Source organism: Mus musculus, chromosome 9 (assembly GCF_000001635.26).
Source record: "Mus musculus strain C57BL/6J chromosome 9, GRCm38.p6 C57BL/6J".
Taxonomy (NCBI): Eukaryota; Metazoa; Chordata; class Mammalia; order Rodentia; family Muridae; genus Mus; species Mus musculus.
The window spans coordinates 66954374-66976037 of NC_000075.6; the positions used below are offsets into that span (position 1 = coordinate 66954374).

Genomic DNA, 21664 nt, shown 5'->3' on the forward strand with positions numbered 1-21664 from the left:
GATGGCCCTAAAGATTCTCAGTACCCACCCCCGTGTACAATCCACTCCTACAATGGATCAGCGGTGACCTGTGATTATTAGACCAATAGAACTCACCACATGTGATGGTACACGACTGCTTCTTCTGTACTCTCTGTTCCTGTTAACATGCCTTTCTGGCCACACTGGACGGCAACTCTGAGACTACAAACCTTCATTTTCCTGTTCTTTCTGACGAGTATCTGGTCACAGTGGTGCACGCTAATGTATACAGTGGATTCTGGCTAGCTTGTAACATGTGATGCACTGTAATGGTGTACTGCCATTCACTCTCTTCCTCTCTCCTTAACTTGCCCTTAAGCCCACAAAATCATGACATAAGTAGTCAAGCAGCCCATAGGGAGGCCCCTGGGTGACAGGACTGGCTGCAGGCCATCCTGGAAGCTTTTCCTCCAGTCCAGATGCTACTATAGTATACTACATATACTAATCTCTTAACCACCACATGTTGTCTGCAACCTCTTTATAGACTGTGCCCCGGATCCACCCAACTATATTACTCTTCAAGTCCAGAGCCTTCTTTTAAGCTGCTGTGTGCACATTTATATTCATATATATGTGATTCTCATGAAGCCGGGCGTGGTGGCGCACACCTTTAATCCCAAAACTTGGGAGGCAGAGGCAGGTGAATTTCTGAGTTCGAGGCTGGCCTGGTCTACAGAGTGAGTTCCAGGACAGCCAGAGCTAAACAGAGAAACCCTGTCTTGAAAAAAAACAGAATAAATAAATAAATAAATAAAGACATATATATTATATATGTATGTGTGTATATATATATATATGAAGGTCAATATTTACAGCCTTCTGTTGCATGAGACATCCTCTATTACACATTTTAAAGTACATATTTTAACCAAGTTGGTGGCTCATGCCTATAATCCAGTGCAGGAAGATTTAAGTTCAAAGCCAGCCTATGCTACACAGCAAGACTGTAAAGAAAGTAAAAATAAAAACTTAGGAACTGAAAAGTGCCTTCTTTTATCAGAAGATTTTATTTCAAGAGTAAACATTTTTTTTAAAAAGTAGAAACAACTGTTATTTCCCTGAGTGTAAAGAACTAATTGTCCAATAAAAAGGCAGTTACAAAATTAAGCAATTAGAGGTACATAATTCTCCACATTTAACTGTACTCTATTACAAATGTATCCTTAAAGGGTTTATGTATTTGGGAACGAAATGTATCCTTAAAGGGTTTATGTATTTGGGAACGTCAACATTTCAAAGAATGGAAGGCTCACTGTGGACCTGTGCTGCCATTAGGATTAGTCAGCTCTGTCTTTATCAAATTCCAGAGCGATCTTCAAAGCAGTGCTATTGAGCCCCACAGACTGCATGTTGCATATGATAGAGACGATTATTCCTCGTGGGGGAACCTTGTTATTTACGGCCTCTGAGTCCAGTTCTTCAGGAAGGACCAGCAGGACACTACTGGCACCCACAGCACCTCCAGTATGTGAGGCGTAGTGCCGCTGCTTCCTGCAGGATCCGTACGTTTGCTTCTTCTCTACCACACCCCACGCCATTGCATATTTCCCCTCTTTATCCCAGGACATCTCTGTGTTAGGGACTGGGGTCCACATCATCACCATTGTTTCTGGCTTGAGATATCCAGGCAAGAGATTTTCATTTGAGTTCTTAAACTGCCCAACTTGGTAGCCATACAGCATTGCGTTTCCAAATTTCAGGAGGTCACCCACTGTGGACAGAAATCCACCACCAGCCCATTTATAGGAGTTATCCACGTAAGGTGTGTTGACAAGACGTTTCTTTTTATTGTACACGTAAAATCTAAAATGGAGTAAGAAAATAATCATTAAAAATGTAATAGTCTATTGTAATTGACTTTCCATGTGATAACGAATAGGAATGTATATAAATGAGGGGGGTGTAGGGACCATACACAACTACAAACTATCCATAAACCTTCAGTATAATTCAAATCGTAGTGATAACTGGGTAGGGAATCTACTTAATGAACTAAAGCACAGAAAGAATCCTTTCCTATTGGTATGGCTTCCCCATACTAAGCATATCTAACTCTCTTTTTGCATATTTAACTTTTAATGCTTGCAACAGTGCACTGATTAATATTACATATCTGTACCATGCATGAGGTTAATATTTATATTAGGTAGATATTCCTAGTCCTTGGGCTTAGTGTTGAACTGGGTGCCACAAATAAACTTTGTAACAAAAAGTGTACACATGAAGATCTGTAGAAATAAGGTTGATACTTGGAAGACTAGATTTCTTGGACAAAAACAGCATACAAATGCCATGTCTGATGACGCAACATGGTACTTCCTGGGGATTGTGGGAAAAGCTCAGTTCAACAAAGTTCAGTTTGAATTCCAAGTCTCACCTTTACTGCTGTGATCATTTTGGTAAACAAATATTTATATAGTTATTTCTCTATGTCAGGTCATTTTATTAAGCATTAATATACAAACTCATTTGTTCCAAAAGAACCTTTGGAAGTCAGGACTATTATGAATGCTTACTTGTCTTGGGAATGGCAGAGCTGGATTTAAGACAAGACAGTCTACCATCGTATGCTGTCTCTCCACTTCAGAACCTTACTCTGTGATCTGGGGGTTAATATTCCTTCCATACAGAGTCCAGGCTATGTATAGGAAACAATGCGTATTTCTGATGGGTGTGTAAGAAATAAATGCTAGCTGGAGTTTGCTTTCATAGGTACCAACTACCAATGGATCTCTTACAGCCAGGCGTTGCTCTTATACCAGAAGAATGTTACGGAGGGACAAAGCCCCAGCCTCTAGGGCCCTGTATTCTCTAGAGCAGACTAACAGCTGTGGCTGTTAGGTAAATGCAATGAAACTACAAATCATGGAACAAGAGATGAAGTCTTCATTATGGAGATCCTTTCTTTCATGACACACACAGAAGTGGTGCTCGTAGGTTTTGAGTCTGCTAACTGCCTCCCTCTACTGCTCTGTCTGGAAGTCCATTTCAGCTCCACTATTCATACGCAGTAGTCAGCCTGAATCTCACCCTGACGTCTGAAACTCGGAAACCAAGTCAGTGTCACCATCCCTGGCTTCCCAACTCCCCAACACAGAGCATCTCCGCTCTCCTCTGTCCTCCGCAGACCTCCCCGCCCTCTCCTGAGCTCTCAGTCCTTAGAGTCTTCCTGATTTCAGCTGCTCTTTCTGCTTTGACTTTGGCATTACTTACTTCAGCCACTCTGGCTATGGTCCCACTAGAACATTGTCTCATTCTTTCAACCACACCAGTACACCAGTCTTAATCCCCTTCCCTTGCTTAACCAGGCAAAGCAGGAATCCATACAGCAAAGCTAGACCATATATTCTGGCTACAGGATGGTAGTACTGACTGGCTGATTCAGTGCTGGGTTGGACCCCAGGGCCTTGCACTCACTAGCTGGTGCTCCACCCCTGAGCCATATCCCTACCCTTAGTGGTGTCACTCCTTCCTCTCTTGCTCACTCCCTGGTACATCTGTCACAGGTATCCTCAGTCTCTTCCACTTTCAACTTTCTCTCTGAGCTGGCTCCAAGAAGAATATCACCACCCAATCTGCTTCACTGAGAAAATCAAGGCCATCTAAAGCAAGCCTGAATTTATCTAAAAATGATATTTCCCCTCCCACCAACACCACCATTATCATCATCCATTTTTCTGTAGTTACTTAAGACATTCCTTCCAGTTTTTAAAAAGATGAGTTCTACTGACAACATCTTTTTGTGTTTGGGGGTTTCTGCTATTTGTTTGTTTATGAGGCAAAGTCCTACTATGTGACTCAGGTTGGTCTCCAACTCATAATCCTCCTGCCTCAGCCTGTCAATTGAGGTTACAGGTGAACCCCTGGCTCTACACCTGCATCTGTGATTGCCTTGTTTTGTCCCTAAAATGCGACTCTACTGCAACACTTCACATTATTTTCTCTCCCGGAAATCCGCGGCCCAGTTAAGAGCATAGATTACGTTTCCCCTGCCTTTCACCCATCCCAAACCCTCCAGTGTTTACCACAGCAATGGGAATAAAATCCACACTTCCTTCCATGACCTGTAACACAGCCAGCAGTCTCCTACAGAGATAATACCACACCTGTGATGAATTCTTCCGTATCCTCCCAGACCACCAGCTATCCCATTAATACTAGCTAAACAATGTGTTTACAACTAGCTGAGGCACAGTCCCTGGGAATTTCTATCACACTGAGGTTTTTGTTTCAATAGTCTCGGGAGGGGCTAACAAGCCTCCAGAAGATGCCAATCCTGCTGGTTGTGCATCACCTTTTGAGAAACAGGTTATGGCCTGACCGGCAAGATGGACGTAAGAAACCCAAACAATGCTGTACAAGCATGGCTGAGGCCACGCAGAGAAGCAAGCAGTTCAGTTTGGCTGAAGGAGGGGGGCCAGAGGGGAAGCAGCCAGAGGAAATGCTGGAGAAGTATTTGGGACAGGGGGCAGATCATGGCACGCTCTCTCTCTGTCTCTCTGTGTCTTCTGTCTCTGTCTCTGTCTCTGTCTCTGTCTCTGTCTCTGTCTCTCTCTCTCTCTCTCTCTCTCACACACACACACACACACACAGTTTCTTCCAAAGGGAAGAAAAGTATTATGCTAGCTACAATCTCCAACAACCAGTCTCTTGTCTCTCTTTCTGCTAAACTACATGAGGGAGCTCATATCTGCTCTCCTGCTCACCTCTCCGTTTACTCTATAGCCCTTATTATAGACTATAGTCTCCATCAGCCTGCAATCATTAAAGGCGGGCATCTGTTCTCCACCTTCCTCAACTGCTGTCTCTTCCCCCATGCTCTTCTAACTCCTGCCTGCTTTGTCCATTATCACTGCTGACCAGCACTTCTTGTCTCTCCTCCTGGGCCCTTCTGCTCTCCAAGCTCTCTCTTTCAGTTCACATCCCCAGGATCCTCTAAAGCCACGGCTACATCTTTTCCTAACTGCTTATCCTACTTCATCCAATTATGTGCTGGGTTTTTTAGGGGATATAGTGGAATCTTGGAAGAAGAAATCAGAGTTAAAGAGAGATGGCTCAGTGCTTAGGAGTTATAGATACTTGTGAGCCACTGTGTGGGTGCTGGGAATCAAAGCCAGGTCCTCTGTAAGAGCAGCAAGTACTCTTAACTGCTGAGCCATCTCTCTAGCCCCCCAAACTGGATTTCTACTAACACTAATAATTCTCTAATGTGTTTCTAAAGAAAGGCTGAAATATGTTTACTGAAATTACCTGTGGGCCTTTCTCCCTCCCAAACTTATATCCTCTTTCAAAGTTCATAACTTTAGAGGGACTATAAGAATACATAGTTTGAAAATTTTTTCCAATTTTTTTCTTTCATGATTCTACAATGTTAGTATTCCTTCTAGGTTCCACCCCCACAGTTATCTGGCAACAGCCAGGCATCCTAACTCAGTATAAAATGGGCTGCTTGCCCCCTCCTCACTCTCGTAGTCCCTTAGCCTCTGTCCCTTCTCTCCCCATTCCCTTTCCTCCTCTTTCTCCACGTGTTCACGTCCGTCTCTATTATCTTCTCAACTCCCCTCCCTTTGCCCTAAATAAACTCTATTTCATACTATATCTGTCATATGGCTGGTACCTCAGGGGGAAGGGATGCCTCAGCATGGTCCTGCAGAGGCGCCCCCTTCCACCTCACCATACCTCACTCCAGCAAACATATCCCTGGCTTCCTCTTCTTTTTATAAAACACAACATACTATATCCCCTAAAAGCCCAGCTCATAATTGGATGAAGTAGGATTAGCTGTTAGGAGAGAGGTGGCCACAAGCAGGGGAGCATGGGAGAGGTGGCCCAGCAGTTGAGTGCTGCTGCTCTTGCAGAGGGCCTGGGTTTGATGCTCAGCACCCACATGGTAGGTCAATTGTTTGAGCCACATGGTTGCAATTGTTTGTAACTCTAGTTTCAGGAGCTCTTCTGACCTCCATCAGCACCAAGCATGCATAGAGGACACATATATAGACATGGGCAAAACACCTATACACATAAAATAAAAATAATGCTAAGTCTGCAGAAGATTTTTTAGGCAGTATTTTTCTATGTATTGCAGGCTGGCTTTGAACTCACTATATAGCACAGACCAGCCTCAAACTAACAGCAATCATCCTGCCTTCATCTCTTGAGTATGGGGATCACAGGCATGCATGGCCACGCCCAGCAACAGAGGAGCTTAATAGGTGTTTTCTCATGTCTAATATTAACTTCATGAATGCTATGGGGTCAGCTGCTCTGCCTTACCTTTTGCCTCCCATCCCCGTAGCTCCCCTATAACAGCTTCTTCCTCAACTCTGATCATTCTCATGGTGCCAGCTAATCAAGTAAAAATATCAATACATCTAAAGGGAGTTACATAATGGGAAAACATTAAAAAGGAGTACATTAGCCGGGCGGTGGTGGCGCACGCCTTTAATCCCAGCACTTGGGAGGCAGAGGCAGGTGGATTTCTGAGTTCGAGGCCAGCCTGGTCTACAGAGTGAGTTCCAGGACAGCCAGGGCTATACAGATAAACCCTGTCTCAAAAAACAACAACAACAACAACAACAAAAAGTACATTTTCTGATTAAGGTATTTATCTAAGAGAAAACTTCAAGCTTGTAAACCTGAATTACTAATATTTTTTGTGAACAATCAGTTCTGTGTAACTTCCTTCTAAGAGTAAAGCATTTGAAAATACTTATAGAGATTGGACATTAGGAACCCACATTCATTCTTTCTTTAAGTGTAAGATTACAGAGAATTAGTCTTTAATTTAGAAATCTAAACTTTATATAGGCAGGTTCTAGACTCAAATCTCTCAATTTCTTTGGACAGAAAACAAATAGGCTTTTTATGAAAATAATTTTGTTCAGAAGAAAGGTAAGCAGAACTATTTTAAACTCTTAGGAACTTTCTTCTTTAAAAATGGAGCACACAACTCCTTGAGAGGGTTACTGGTCCTGGGTTGTAACTGGATAACTGATGGTATGATGCAGATGACGAACAGCCTACTCTTTTTAGAATTCTCCAACATTTTATCAAAGAACCGCATTATACAACTGCAAAGTTAGAAATTCGAAATATTTCACTTTAAAATGCCTCTTAATGTTTTTCAAAGCACTGAGGTATTCATTTTTTATTGGTATGAGAGGCTTAGGAACAAGCTAAATTTTAAAATGGATATTATAAGCATCTGGGGGTGTGGCTCCATGGCAAAGCTCTTCCTAGCATGGGTGAGACTCTGGGTTCCACCCCCATACAAGAAAACACAACCTTGTGCAGCAGAGACTGCAACTACAAAAAGCAACCCCACTTAGCACTCCAAGTGAAGCATCGCATCTGCCTCAGTCTTTGTTAAAGGTTGCACTGAGCTCTTAGGGATGGCTTTAGGAGCCAGCGCCAAGGCTGAGGACAGACAAGGCTCTCTCTCACACACACACACACACACACACACACACACACACACACACACACACACACACACACACCGTGACAGCCCTTTACCAAGCCAGCACCAGATCAGGAACCACTGGCAGAACTACCTGGACTTCCCCTGCTGTTAAGATATCAACAGCCAGAGAAGGGGTCCATGCCACATCCTGGCTCTCCCCTGCTTCTCCTCTCCTCTTCCCTCCCATTATATCTGAGTAGTGAAGGGAAACTGAATCATGATGTGACTACTAATAAAAACGCACTGAAAAACTGAAAACAAAAATAGAACCAAGGGGCTGGAGAGATGGCTCAACAGGTAAGAGCACTGACTGCTCTTCCAGAGGTCCTGAGTTCAACTCCCAGCAACCACATGGTGGCTCACAACCATCTGTAGTCTTCTGGTGTGTCTGAAGACAGGGACGGTGTACTTACATACACAAATCTTTAAAAATAAATAAATAAACCCCAAACCCTACATTTAAATCGAGCCTGCTAGTCTGTTGGCTAAAGATATGAAAGAGCTTAAAACAAGAACAATGCTTAGTTCTTCTAAGACACCAGGAAACAAGCAGAAGGTAAAGCCATATCCATGATACCAAAATAGAACAGCCCAGAGACTCATTTCATTTGTTTAGGAACATTCAGCTTAGGAATCCAGAGGGTTTTCCTTTGTTTCATCCAGTTCTGTACTCTAACCCAGCCCCAAAACTAAAGTACCGTGCCAACAGAAAGCTAACCAGACCTAATAAACCAATGGATTGACTAAGGACTCTGCACCAACAACCGGAGTTCCTTTCAGAGGTAAAACCATCTACTCTGCTCTTGTGGGTGTTGGCTTAGACTTATTTCATTTACTGTATAGCTGGAGTGCATTCTGCTCTACAGAATCAACACTGTGTATTACTCACACAGGATCTGTTTCTATTCAGGCATCAGGGAAGGCCTCAGTTTTAATCGAGACAGCTAAGCATGAATCTCACCTCTCCCTTCCTTACAGAAACCTCTGGCCTTGGGCTATAGTTCTGACTAAAACATTTAATATTTTGAAGTGTAATATACTGAGGGAAATACTTTAAATAGGTGATGGGCCTCAGGGGTCACTAGTTTTTCAGTTTGATGGGGGGTCTTACTTTGTAGCCCAGGCTGGCCTACAATTTGTTCTACATCCGAGGCTGGCCTCTATCTCCTCATCCTCTGGCTTTAGTCTTACCAGGAGCAGCTGTGTATCATCATGTTCCATCTCATGGTGATAAGCACACCATCATACATGGAAAAATGACAAGGGAGAAACAGATTCATTCAACAACCCTAAAGAGCATTGATCAGGGTGTTGTAACAAATATTATAGCAAGTATGATTATGCCAACAGATCAGTATACTAACAAGCTATAAGCATCTCGTTTTCTACAGAATAGTACAAAAAATTAATAGAAAGAAAATATGGCTACTAAATTTTACTTAGTTTATCTGGGTACATATTTTTGTGGGGTTGTTGTTGTTAGTTTCTTTGTTTTGGAAACAGGGTCTCACTATATAGCTCTGGCTGTCCTGAAACTCACTATGTAGTCCAAGCAAGCCTCAATATCACAGAGCTCCACCTGCCTCTTCCACCCTAGTGTTTGGATTAAAGGCATAGCCACTACTCCTGCCTGGATGCATATTTTTAAAAATGACCTTTTCTCCTAGAACAGCCCTAAAAAGCCTAGTGTCTTTAATTAAAAAAAAAAATTACAAAGAAGGCTGGGTAAGGTACACTCCTTTAATCCTAACACTTGGGAGGCAGAGTAGAGCATCTCTGTGAGTTCAAGGCCAGCCTGGTCTACACATTGAGTTCTAAGACAGTGAGGGCTACATAGAGAGACTCTGTCTTAAAACAAACAAACAAACAAACAAACAAACAAACAGCAAAACCAACAACAATAACAAAACCCAAACTACAAAAAAGGAATCAGCTGAGTTAGAGGCTCACATAGATACTCCATCAAATCAAGTAAAAAAAAAAGTAGAGACAATACTTTTTTGTGCCCTATTTTATGTTTGTTTGAAACGAAGTCTCTGGTATGCAGGCTTACTATGTAGTCATGGTATGCTGGGTTTGAAGGCTGTGCTGCCATATCTGGCTTTATGAAGAGCTGAGGCACCGATCCCCGGAGCTTCATGCATGCCAGGCAAGCACTCTAGTAACTGAGCCACATCCTATCCCTGTCTCATGTATCAGCGGTACTTTTAACTAAAATGAACCAACTGCCACTTTTATATGGGATCACCAAAATCCAAGCAAATCCGGGTTGGAGAGACGGCTTGGCAGTTAAGAGTACACACTGCTCTTGCAGAGGACCAGAGGTCAGTCACTAGCACTCATGTCTTGAAGCTCACAACCTGCTGTGCTTCCAGCTTGAGGGATCTGTTGCTCTTGTGCCTCATTGGCATCTGACTCACATGAGCAATAGAATTCTCCAACATCATATACACACACAATTTTTATATAAATAAATCTTTATTAGAAATCCAAACAAGGACTGGAGAGATGGCTCAGCAGTTAGCACTGGCTGCTCTTGCAGAGGTCCTGAGTTCAATTCCCAGCAACCACATGGTGGCTCACAACCATCTGTAATGGGATCTGATGCCCTCTTCTGGTGTGTCTGAAGACAGCTACAGTGTACTCATATACATGAAATAAATAAATACATCTTTTAAAAAAAGAAAGAAAGAAATCCAAACAAATAAACAAACAAAACCTTTTACCTCTGAACTGATAGGATCCTTCCAGTAAGATGGAAATTCACTGTAGCTATGCAAAGGATGAGGGCTAACATGAAACTAACTCAGCATCACACACAGTATTTTGGTTTTTTTTTTTGCAGGTTATGAAATAGCAAATAATAGCTCATCTATTATTTGTACAATCATAGAGCCTTAATGTTCAGATTAGAAACAGGCTTGGGTTAGGGAGCTAGGTCAGTGGTTATAGGGCAGGGGATAGGCTAGCTGTGCAAGCATGAGACACTGAGTTAGAATCAGTATACATGTAAACACTGATTTACACACGTGCCTGCAACTCTGTGTGCACTGGGGCTGGAGACAGACAGATCCCAGAACCTTGCTAGCAGTCTAGCCAAGGCTCAGTAAGATATCCTATCTCAAGGGAGTAAGAAAGAGAGAGAAAGGAAAACACTTGACTCCCTGGCTACTACATCCACTCATGGGCTTACATGCACATTTGCATACGCATACACACACACACAGAGTCTGCTGTTGGTGCTAGATAATTTTTCTTTAGATTCAACCGACAAGCACTGGCATTTACATTTGCCCTTTTTCTTGTTTTTCAGTAGAGTATGATGCTAGACCTATAGATAATACTCAGGAGATGTTATCTCAGACACTGTGAATCTCAAGTGCTCAAGAACCAAAGACCTTTTTTTAAAAACTAAAGTTCACTGCTTGCTGCTAACCTTATTTCTTTTGTCTTTTAGGCCACAGACTGATTCACATGTTTAGTCCTTTAAAATCAAATGTTAATTTAAAATGATAATTTAGCCAAAACAATGTTAGACTGAAGAAAACTACTGTGGAGATGGGGAAATAAAGCTTAAAAAACCCCAAACACCACCGTTTCATTTTCTTCCCCTGAAAGTACCAATGAATGCCCCTCTAAGCATGCATTACTGGAGAGATGCAAGGAAAATGAATGTCTGACGTGGCCAATGCACTACCTTTCTATTACATCACATATTCATTAATAAAACAGAAACAAGAACTGGAAAACTGAGATTATTTGCTGGCCTCAAAATTCTCTGCCAAAATCCCCTTTATAAGTTTACTAGCAAAAATTATGATTAAAAATTCTAGATGGTCATATTTTACCAAGTATCTTTCACAAATTTCTAAAAACAGAACCCATAGGAAGGAGCACGTTTCCCATTCTAAGCCAATGAACACACAAGTATGAATATATAAATGTTCACTATTAACATACAGAATATCATCTCTAAAACCCTGATTAAAAATAAGCACTGGGCACAGTGTTGTGAGCTTCTGATCCCAGCTCTCGGGAGGTTGAGGCAGGGGGATTTTGAGTTCATGGCCAGTCTGGATTACATAGTGAAAGTTGTCTCAAAAATTCAAAGATAAAAACATATACACATTGGAAGCTAGAGAGATGGCTTAGCAGTTAGGAGCCCTTAGCGCTCTTTCAGAAGACCTGAGTTCAGTTCCCAGCACCCACCTAGGAGGCTCACAACTGCATGTAACTCCAGGAGATCTGACACTGTCTCCATGAGCACACACACACACACACACACACATACACACACACTGCACATAAATTCATACACACACACACACATACTATATAACTAATAATCCTTAATACATATTTAATATATATACAACCTAACAACCATTTGCCCATATAATGGAAGATTATGACTCATTGATCAAAGTAACCTACAAATGCATACTAGTATGAATAAACATAAACATATAGATAATTATATGGGAGGAAAATAGCTTTCTTCTAATAGAATTCCAACCAACCAATGTAAAAAGCAGAGAGTGCCTGGAAAGGCTGCTCAGTGGTCAGAGCACTGGTTGCCCTTCCAGAGAACCTGGGTTCAGTTGCGAGCACCCATTTGCAGCTCACTGGATTCAGGGATCCAGGGCACTCTGGCATCCTAACCAACTGCACACTCATACACAGCCCTACACACAGACACACATAAATATAAAAAAAGAAATCTTAACAAAAGAAGAAAGAGAAACCTGGGACCATGTTAACAAAGCACTAAAATACTGTTACCAATAATTGGACACATTTACAGCATGCAACTTCTGAGACCCAGAACAAATCAATGAAATGTGGGCAACTGGACCAGACACTGTGTGCATGTTCATATGTGATGTGTGAGTGTATGCTACAAAGGACATTATTACAACTAGAAAAATTGGAATAAAGTCTATAGATTTGATTAAATCACTGCACGAATGTCCTCACTTTTAGAAGGTGCATATTTAAGTATTTATGAATAATGCATACCATGTCTTCAGCTTATTTCCAAGTGGTTCGGGAAACACCAACATACAGATAATATAAATATGGCATAACACTTGGGGAATCTGGGTAACAGGTCTATGTGAATTCCTTACACTACTGCAATTTCTTCTAAGTATGAATTGTTGCAAAATAAACGTTAAGTGCTGAAAAATTAAGAGGTAAATAATAATATTAAAAGAAAGAGAATATGTTTAAAATCCAAATTGTCTATGCACACGATAGGCAGTATTTTGGCTTAATTACTCAGGAGCTTGAAGCACGATTGATTCTTTCTTTCTTGTTCTTGTGCCCCCTTCCCCTCTGTGATGGTCTCATTCTAGCCGGGCACTCACTGTGTAGCCTAGGGTGGTCTTGAATTCACAGTAATCCCTGTACTTCACCTTCCTGGTGCTGGGATTCCCAGTATGGGATGCCACAGACATATTTCTTTCTTTCATTTACTCATAAAAACCAGACATATAGGGCTGGTGAGATGGCTCAGCAGTTAAGAGCACTGACTGCTCTTCTGAAGGTCCTGAGTTCAAATCCCAGCAACCACATGGTGGCTCACAACCATCCGTCATGAGGTCTGACACCCTCTTCTGATGTGTCTGAAGACAGCAGCTACAGTGTACTTACACATAACAATAAATAAATCTTTAAAAACAAACAAACAGACATATAGAAAAGCTCCAAAACATGTGGCCAGCTGACACTGGAACGGAAACAAGGACAATCTGACTTTTAAACAGACAACACAGTGGTAAGACGCACACAGCCGGACACAGCGGACGTCTGTTTACCTTGCTCTGTTGTAAATCACTGGCTCGTTTTCCTCCTGGACAGTTGTCAGCATGTCCAAATCATGGAAAATTTTCTGCATATAATCCAAATATTTATATCCTGAAGCTCTTTCTACTATGGCTGCCAGCAGAGTATAGCCAAACGTTGAATACAAAAACTGACTACCTTGAGACATCACCGCATGGGGAGAGGGGAGAAAATGCTCAATTATTATTCAAGCATATGCGAAATATATTTCCATTGAAAACAGTCATACTTCTAGAGCTATAATATTTTATTTTAACATCTAAATACAGGTTACCCTGGTTAGCTTTGTAACACCCATGCTTAGGCCAGCTCCCTAAATATCAGGCCAGCTCCAGGACACAAGAATAACAATGAGCAACACAGGGACTGCACACTCGTATGAATCCTTGTCTGAATCTGCTCTTTTATCTGAACATGAAATAAGCAGATATATACCACCTCAAAACAAAACCCTTCAAATTGGCAATAAAAATAGAAGGGTAGAGAAAAATACATTTGACTTCTCCATCAATTGTCTTTTTGTGGGGGTGGGGGGATGGGGGTGTGGAAAGTGAACCCAGATAGGCTGTGGCAAGCATAGCAAAAGCTAAAACTTGGGAGTTCCTGGAAGGGAAAAGCAATGACATGTGCAGAGAGAGAGACACAGACTCTTTGGGTTTCTTTTTATGAGTAAAAGACAGAACACTTTTTCACAGTTTGGTGTATTGAAAGAGCAGAGCAGAGTTGCTGGGTCACTGGGGTATCAGGCCTTATTTAGAGATCATTAGAGCTCAGAGCTACTCCTCAAAATAAGTACACCTAAAGGCATCTTCCTAATGGGTACTGATTGCCCAGAAGCTGTGAATGCCAAGAGGAGGGTGGACTGAGTCACAGGCTGCCCTTGAATTCAGGTTTGCCCTGATGAAAGCTTTAATAGCCATCTACATAGCAACCCACAGCTAGCCCTTGATCAAGTGTCATGCTCTCCTCAATACATCCCACAGTTCAAGATATAACTAGTCACATGAGTTCTATCGATTGATCTATCTATCTATCTATCTATCTATCTATCTATCTTTCCATCTTCTCTCCATCTATCTCTCCATCTATCTTTCTTTCTTTCTCTCTTTCTTTCCCCCCCCCTCTCTCTCTCTCTCTCTCTCCATTTATCCCCCCCCTCTCTTGGTTTCTCTGTGTAGCCCTGACTGGGCTGGAACTTACTCTGTAGACCAGACTGGCCTTGACTCAATGATCTACCTGCCATTAACTCCTGAGTGCTGGGATCAAAGGTGTGTGCCATCACTACCCAGCTATGCTGCCGGCTATTAGTTATTTAAATAAAATGTATGTAGGCATAAAACTTTGTTCAAGTTTGTGTATGTATGTATATACTTAGGGGTTTGTATTCTTAAGATTTTATGATCTATATTAAAAATGGGTAGAAACTTTATTTTTAAATACAAAACTCATAATTGTATTTTCATTGGTCTTTTTAGTTATATCTACATAATAATGTTGATTCACAATCATGTCTTTTATTTATATATTTTTTAAAATTATATGTATGGGGGAAGGGAGTGCATATTGAGATCAGTTGACCTCCCAGGTCTGACGAGAGCATGAGAGTCTCAGGAGGAGCTGGGGTTCAGGACGGCTACGAGCCACCAGGAGTGGACGCTGGGAACCGAGGTCAGGTTCTCTCAAACAGTGCGTGTAGATGGCTCTCAAAATGAAAATACTACACCAATTTAAGACAAACTTAAGAAAAAGGTAATGCATAAAGATGAACAGAAAGCTAAAGCCAAGCATGGTGCTGCTACATACCTGTAATCCTAGAACTTGGAAGACTGAGACAGGAGGATCACTGTTGAGGCCAGCCTGGGCTACACAGTGAGCAGCTGTCTCAAAGAAAAAGCAGTATTTTATAGATTGGCATTTGGAGGAAGGTAAGTTGCCTAACACTAGCTTCTTAAGGGACAAAGGTGCAAACAGGCTGCTGGGCCCTTGACACGCTAACCATGCAGCAGCACCTTCGCCTCTCCACTTGCGCGCAAGTTCTGTTTGGAGCACTATTATGACAACACTGTCCACAGTTCCCATGAATAGCTCAGCGCTGAGAGTCTCTATGGTGGGGCAGTCCTCCGTGACACCAAAGCTAAGCAGCTATCTGCCTGGCTGTTAGGGAAGAGAGCTCAGTTGGGAAAGTGCTTGTAGAACAAGCAGGAGGACCAGGGTTCAATCCCCAGAGCCCTCATAAAAGTCAGGGTGATGACACTTGTAATCTTTGCTCTAGGGAGCCAAGATGGCTCAACAGGTAAAATTGCTTGCTGCCAACCCCTGAATTCAGTCCCTGGGACCCACATGGTGGAAGAACTGACTGTGGAAAGTTGACCTCTGACCTCTGCACACATCACAACAAATAAATAAAATGTAAAAAACCAAAAACCAAAAACCAAAACCAATGTGAACTCTTCCTGAGGAATGATGTCCAAGATTGTCTTCTGGCCTCCACAGGCATGTGCATATACATGTACATGTGTAATGTACATGCACGAATGTATGCACACACAAACATACAAAAGCACACATCTACCACACACACAAACACAGACACTCACACATGTATGCACACACACACACAAGCACATGTACATAAGCACACATGTACCACACATGCAAGCACAGACACTCACACATGTATGTGCACACACACACACACACACACACACACACACGAATGCACGCACACAGGCACACACAATGCAGGCACTATACTGGCCCACTGCAATCATTAACCTGATTGAAAGCCATCAGAATGGCAAGCAACATCTTGACCTTTTTGAAAAATGAAACTTCAACAATAACAACTTTGTTAGGAGGAGGAGTCAGGACTCACCAGGTTTAAAGAATAAAGGGTCATTTTTAAATAATCTTAGTGATTCAATTGAATTTTCAAACTTTTCTTTCAAATACAATTCGCCTTGTTCGAAGTCATTCTTTTTCTTGCCTGGCTTCGCGCTGCGGCATCTGGCTTCGCTGTCCTGCTCGACTTTGGCTTTCGGTGCGTCGCTCTTTTCGTTGTTTTTGCCTCCCTTTTCTTTCAGTTCTTTTTCTTGGTCAGATGGTGGCGGGGTCCCTTTCACCATCTTCAGGGCTTTATAAGCTTTCTCTTCTTTCACTTTCTTTATGTCCTTTTCATAATGACGAATTCCACTTAAATGCGAAATTAGTAATCTTGTTGTGACAGAAACCTAACAACAAAAAACAAAAACCACACAACTTCACTGACAGTGGTAAATTGTAGCAAACAAGCCAACAAGGGCCTTGGAAGGAAGGCTCACAGAAAAGTAGCCAAAAGATTATCATATAGACTGAACAGGAAATCTAAGAAATAAAAACAAGCCAAAGAATTCTATTGAATATTTAGAATAGGGTTCTGGTATACACAGTGTAACATACGAGTGGGAAAACAGGCTGTGAGTGTCACTACCTTTTCACCCTCGTATTCTTTTTCTGGGAACTCGGGAACATAGTGCTGCACAGGAAGGTCCAGATCCAGCTTCCCTGCTTCCCACAGTTTAGCCAGAGCCACCATGGTGAGGCTTTTGCTGATGCTTGCGATTCTCATGACCGTTTCTGGCTTACAGGGTACGCGGTTCTCCACGTCTGCATAGCCTAAACCTTCAAAGGAAATAAAAGCAGAAAGTCTGACACTGAAATTGTATCAATTAAAATACACTAGGTATTTCTTTTTAAGACACTGGACTAGCTGGGATAAGAGTCTTTTTTTTTTTTGGAGGGGGGGGGGGTCCAGACAGGGTTTCTCTGTGTAGCCCTGGCTGTCCTGGAACCCACTCTGTAGACCAGGCTGGCCTCGAACTCAGAAATCCACCTGCTTCTGCCTCCCAAGTGCTGGGATTAAAGGCATGTGCCACCACACCCGGCTAGGATGAAAGTCTTATCAATACTGACAATTGTAAGTGTGTTTATAGCTGAACTAGAGTTTACCTGGTTATTAAGTCAATATTTTCAGATACTATTAGCTTAACAATATGATGATGACACTTCTTTTTACATAGCCCAGGTTGGCCTTGAACTCAGTTTGGGATTACAAGTATTGTGATGGTTATTCTTGGTAGTTAACTTGACCACATCTGGAATTAAAATGCAAAATAGAAGGCATACTCATTAGGGATTTCTGCTTTTTGAAGTAAAGTGGGAAGACCTACTTTTAATCCAGATCTTTGAGATAGGAAGACACACCTTTAATCCAGATCTTTAATTCAGATCTAATCTGGGCTATGCCTTCTGCAGGAAGCCTTTACACGGACATGGAAGAAGGACACTTCTGCTCTTTGCCTGCTTGCTCTCCGCTTGCGAGTAAGTCCATCCTTCACTCCCATTAGAGCCTATTTCCTGGGACTCCAACATTTAATGAAGACCAGCTGAGACATCTAGCTTTGATGACTGAACACATACTGGAATCTTAAGACTTTTCATTCACAGCCTGCCATTGTTGGAGTAGCCAACCACAGCCTGGAAGCCATTCTTATAAATCCACTTTCTACATAAACAGAGAGAGATTCATTCCATAAGTTCTGAGAGAACCCTAATATAGACTTTGGTATCAAAATTGGGGTGACAGATATTGTAGCCAGATTCGTATAACCATGCTTGCTAGTCTACACTTTAAATAATTTACATTCCTTAAAGAAAACATCACCATTCTTCATAATTCCTCATATTGTAGTTTTCTGTTTTTGAGCATCTTCGCTGAATTCTTTAAAACAGCCAGCAAATAAAATGAATACAAAAATATGTCGAGTTCCCTAACCACTTGCTCAATGCAGCTGCAACCAGAGGAAAAACAATATATTAATTTTTAAAAGCGTCTTCTAGAAAAAAAGTTTGGTTTTCATCTTCTGTACAGTATAAAAGTATGCATTTAGATGTAAGAAATATAAAAAGCTGAGGTATGAAGAGAATACATGATAAATGTAAAAATATTTGTATAAAACTTCTATTTAGAAAGCTGGCATTTATTAAATTCTTTTTAAAATTATTTTTATTCTCTTTTTCCTTCTTTCCCTCTTCCCAATCCCCCCAATGTGTGTGTGTATGTGTGTGTGTATGTGTGTGTGTGTATGTATGTATTACATGCACCTATAGATATCAGAGGACAACTTGCAAAAGTCGATTTTCTCCTTCCACCGTATTGGTCCCTGGGATTGACCTCAGGCTGTAAAGTTTGGCCTTTGTGGGCACCAAGTATGCACATGGTACACAGGCATACATGCAGGCCAAACAATCATACATATAATGCGCATGCCCATAGAGGCTTGGAAGTGAGTGTCAGACCCTCTGGAACTGGAGCTACAGATAGTCGTGACCACCATGTAGGAACCAAACCCAGACCCTCTGCAAGAGCAGCAAATGTTCTTACCCACTGAGCCATCTCTCCAGCCCTGCCCCTGTTAGGCTTTTTGGATCAGGATCTTCCACTATGTACCCCAGGTTGGCCTCAGCTCTTCAGTGCTAGGGTTATAGGCATGTGTTACCATGCCCAGCATATTAAATTTTTTCATAAACTAACTATGTTGACTAAAATATACATATACTCAAGTGAAGTGTAATTTTCCCAGACCCTACCACTTTCAGCAACATCTTCTGAAACTACTGCTTTCCTTAAATAATGCCTGAAATATCATTCACTAAAAACCTAGGTGATGAGCTAGGTGTGGTGGCTCAAGTCTCCAATCCCAGTACTGGGGAAGGCAAAGGCAGGCAGCTCTCTTATGAGTCTGAGGCCAGCCTGCTCTACAAAATAAGTTCCAGGACAGCCAGGTCTGTTACACAGAGAAGCCCAGTCTTGAAAAACAAAACAAAACAAAACAAACAAACAAGCAAGCAAATAAATAAATAAATAAAACCCAAGTAATGAACTGGAGCAATTTGTTCATAATGGAGAAGTTATGAATATAAGAAGTCATAATCAAAGAAATGGTACTTTGATGCACTTACCATAAAAAGAATAGAAATGGTTCTCTCTGGCTGGAGAGATGGCTCAGCAGTTAAGAGCACTGGCTACTTGCTCTTCGTGAGGCCCTGAGTTCAATTCCCAGCAACCACATGATGGCTCACAACCATCTGTAATGGGATCTGGCACCCTCTTCTGGTGTGTCTGAAGACAGTTATGGTGTACTCATATAAATGAAATAAATAAATCTTTTTTCTTTTTTTTTTAAATGGCTCTCTCAAAGCTTCTAACCTTGGAGAGGGATGGATGCCAGGGTCTCTACATGCTCAGGCTGGCCTCACACACATCATGTGACCTTAAGCTTCTGATCCTCCAGCTTCTACGTCCTGAGGAATGGGATCATGGGTCCATACCACTTTGATTTATGTGGTGCAAGGGATTATACCCAGAACTTGTACCCAAAAGCAAGCACCAACTGAGCTCCATCCCAAACCACTTCAAGCTTGTCGTTAAAAACAAAACAGGTAACACTCTGTCTAGTAAATGTAATAATAAACTGTAAATCATTAAGGACCAGGGATATCATGTATTCTTAATACTTGGTATAGTGCCTTTTACAGAAGTGGGGAATAAAAAAATTACAGAATGAAAGAATAAAAATATGCAGAAACTGACATTTTAGTTACTAATAAGGGTTATCTAATATGTAATAGTGGTAATTTAATGGATTGTTCTACATTCCATTTTCAGACCAATTCTTAAGAGTAAACTGGGAGAAGAAACAGCATTTTGAACACATCCACGTACTTGAGTCACACAATTTAATTATTTACTTTATTTTGCCCTCACACATGGAGGCTAAGCAAGTGAGCTTCCACTGAGCTATACTCCTAGCCCAGTTAGTTACATTTTAAACTTTCCAGTGATAAATAAAACAGCCTGATTATTCTAGGGATACATTGTCTCTACAAATGTGCCACTTTTTGCAACTCCAACCTGTAAAACATCAGTATTTTATTTTACCAATAACAAAATGGGCTACCTGCTGAACTCACCTTCTGACCAGACTTCTTTTCCATCTACAGAAACTCCAACCACGATGCCGGGGGCACCAACCTCATCCTAAGAGAAAAGAAAGACCCTGGTGGTTCAAAAGTAGACTGACTCCGCCCACTCTGCGGTCCCGCCCACCAGGAGGGCAATGGTTCTGCTCCGATTGCCCTGGCCGTCGGAGTGCACAGGACTCTAAAGGGGAAGGGGCGGGCCCCTCCGCGACCGGTGACCTCAGCTGCTACTTGAGCAGCCCTAAGAGCGTCAGCCCGCGGCCAGGCAGTCAGAAAAACGGAAGCCGCCGCCCTGACGCCCACTGGGCCCGCACCTTGATCCGGTGTAGCAGATCGCGGCTGCTCTCGATGGCTCTGGAGAAGCCCCTGGCTGCTGGCGGCGCAGGCGTGTGCGGGCTCCCCGGGCTCAGGGCCTGCTCGTGCGATAACTCGGTAGTGCCGGACGCCTCGGGGTCCGCGGGGGACTGAATGGGGACGGCGCCCCGCAGCCCGACCACCAGCTTCGCGCCGAGAGCCAGCCCCAGCCCGAGCCCCAGGCCGCCGGCCCAACCAAGGCCCAGCACAGGCAGGCCCGGTCGCCTGTGCGCCCCGCGCCGCCCTCCGTCCCAGGCTGGGCCTGCGGTGGCCGCAGCCCGAGCTGTCACGCTTGACAGGAGCCGGTACATGTTGCCTCCGCAGAGCCGGCTGCCTCCTAGCTTGCTCCGGCTTGGCCCGCGGCGGGCGGGACGAGGGGGCGGGGCTGAGGCGGGGCTTTACAGTACCTCTCAGTCAAGGCCGGGTGGGTGAGCGACGAGCGCATCGAGCGCCTGGTCCTCGTCTCCTTTCTAGCCTTCTGGCTACTAATCCTCTTTGGTTCCACCCCTCCTTTTCTTGCTTTCTTTTCCCTCCCTCTTTTTCATATCTTTCTTCCTTCTTTTATCTTCTCCTTTTCCTCTCTCTTCTCTCCCTTTAGCTCTAACCTCCCTCTCTTGTTTTCTTTTTCTCTCGCATCCCACATTCCTCCCTCTATCCTCTTTTCTCTTTCCCTCTCTTTATTTCTGATTCTCTCCTCTTTCTCCTTCCCACTTTAGTTTCTACCTGTCCCTCAAGCCTCTCTTTTCCTTTTCTCCTCCTCATCTCTCTCCTTTTCCATGCTTCTTCTCTCTCACAACACACATGATATCCTTAGACAAGTCTCCTGTCACAGCAACACCCTCTTGCCACCTTATGCCTATGTTAACAACACTCGCCCCTTTGTTTGACTGAGATGCACAGTGGTTAAAACACTTGCCATGCAAACACAAGGACTGGAATTCAAATCCCCAGTATCCG

General features: G+C 42.7%; 1 protein-coding gene across 2 annotated transcripts; it reads right to left on the bottom strand.

Moving 5' to 3' along the window:
- Positions 1 to 1008: 1008 nt before the first annotated feature.
- On the bottom strand, positions 1009 to 21111 carry Lactb (lactamase, beta). Of its 2 annotated transcripts, NM_030717.1 has the most exons (6): positions 20668 to 21111; positions 20345 to 20411; positions 16803 to 16993; positions 16209 to 16563; positions 13306 to 13471; positions 1020 to 1827 (listed from the first exon to the last, which is right to left on the bottom strand). In NM_030717.1, exons 1-6 carry the CDS (start codon positions 21016 to 21018, stop codon positions 1302 to 1304), a joined length of 1656 nt encoding a protein of 551 aa, NP_109642.1. In that variant the 5' UTR covers positions 21019 to 21111; the 3' UTR covers positions 1020 to 1301. The 2 variants fall into 2 exon arrangements, with proteins under 2 accessions (XP_006511624.1, NP_109642.1); XM_006511561.4 differs by lacking the exon at positions 13306 to 13471 and having other exon boundaries at positions 1009 to 1827; positions 20668 to 21096.
- Between the last annotated feature and the right edge of the window lie 553 nt (positions 21112 to 21664).

What these genes read in the sequence shown, in the direction of transcription:
- Lactb (NM_030717.1), bottom strand. Translation starts at nt 21,018, where the DNA reads ATGTACCGGCTCCTGTCAAGCGTGACAGCTCGGGCTGCGGCCACCGCA. An exon ending in AAGAATACGAGGGTGAAAAG is followed by an intron (nt 16,564 to 16,802) that starts GTAGTGACACTC and finishes TTTTGTTGTTAG; the next exon opens with GTTTCTGTCACAACAAGATT. An exon ending in GTGATTTACAACAGAGCAAG is followed by an intron (nt 1,828 to 13,305) that starts GTAAACAGACGT and finishes ACTCCATTTTAG; the next exon opens with ATTTTACGTGTACAATAAAA.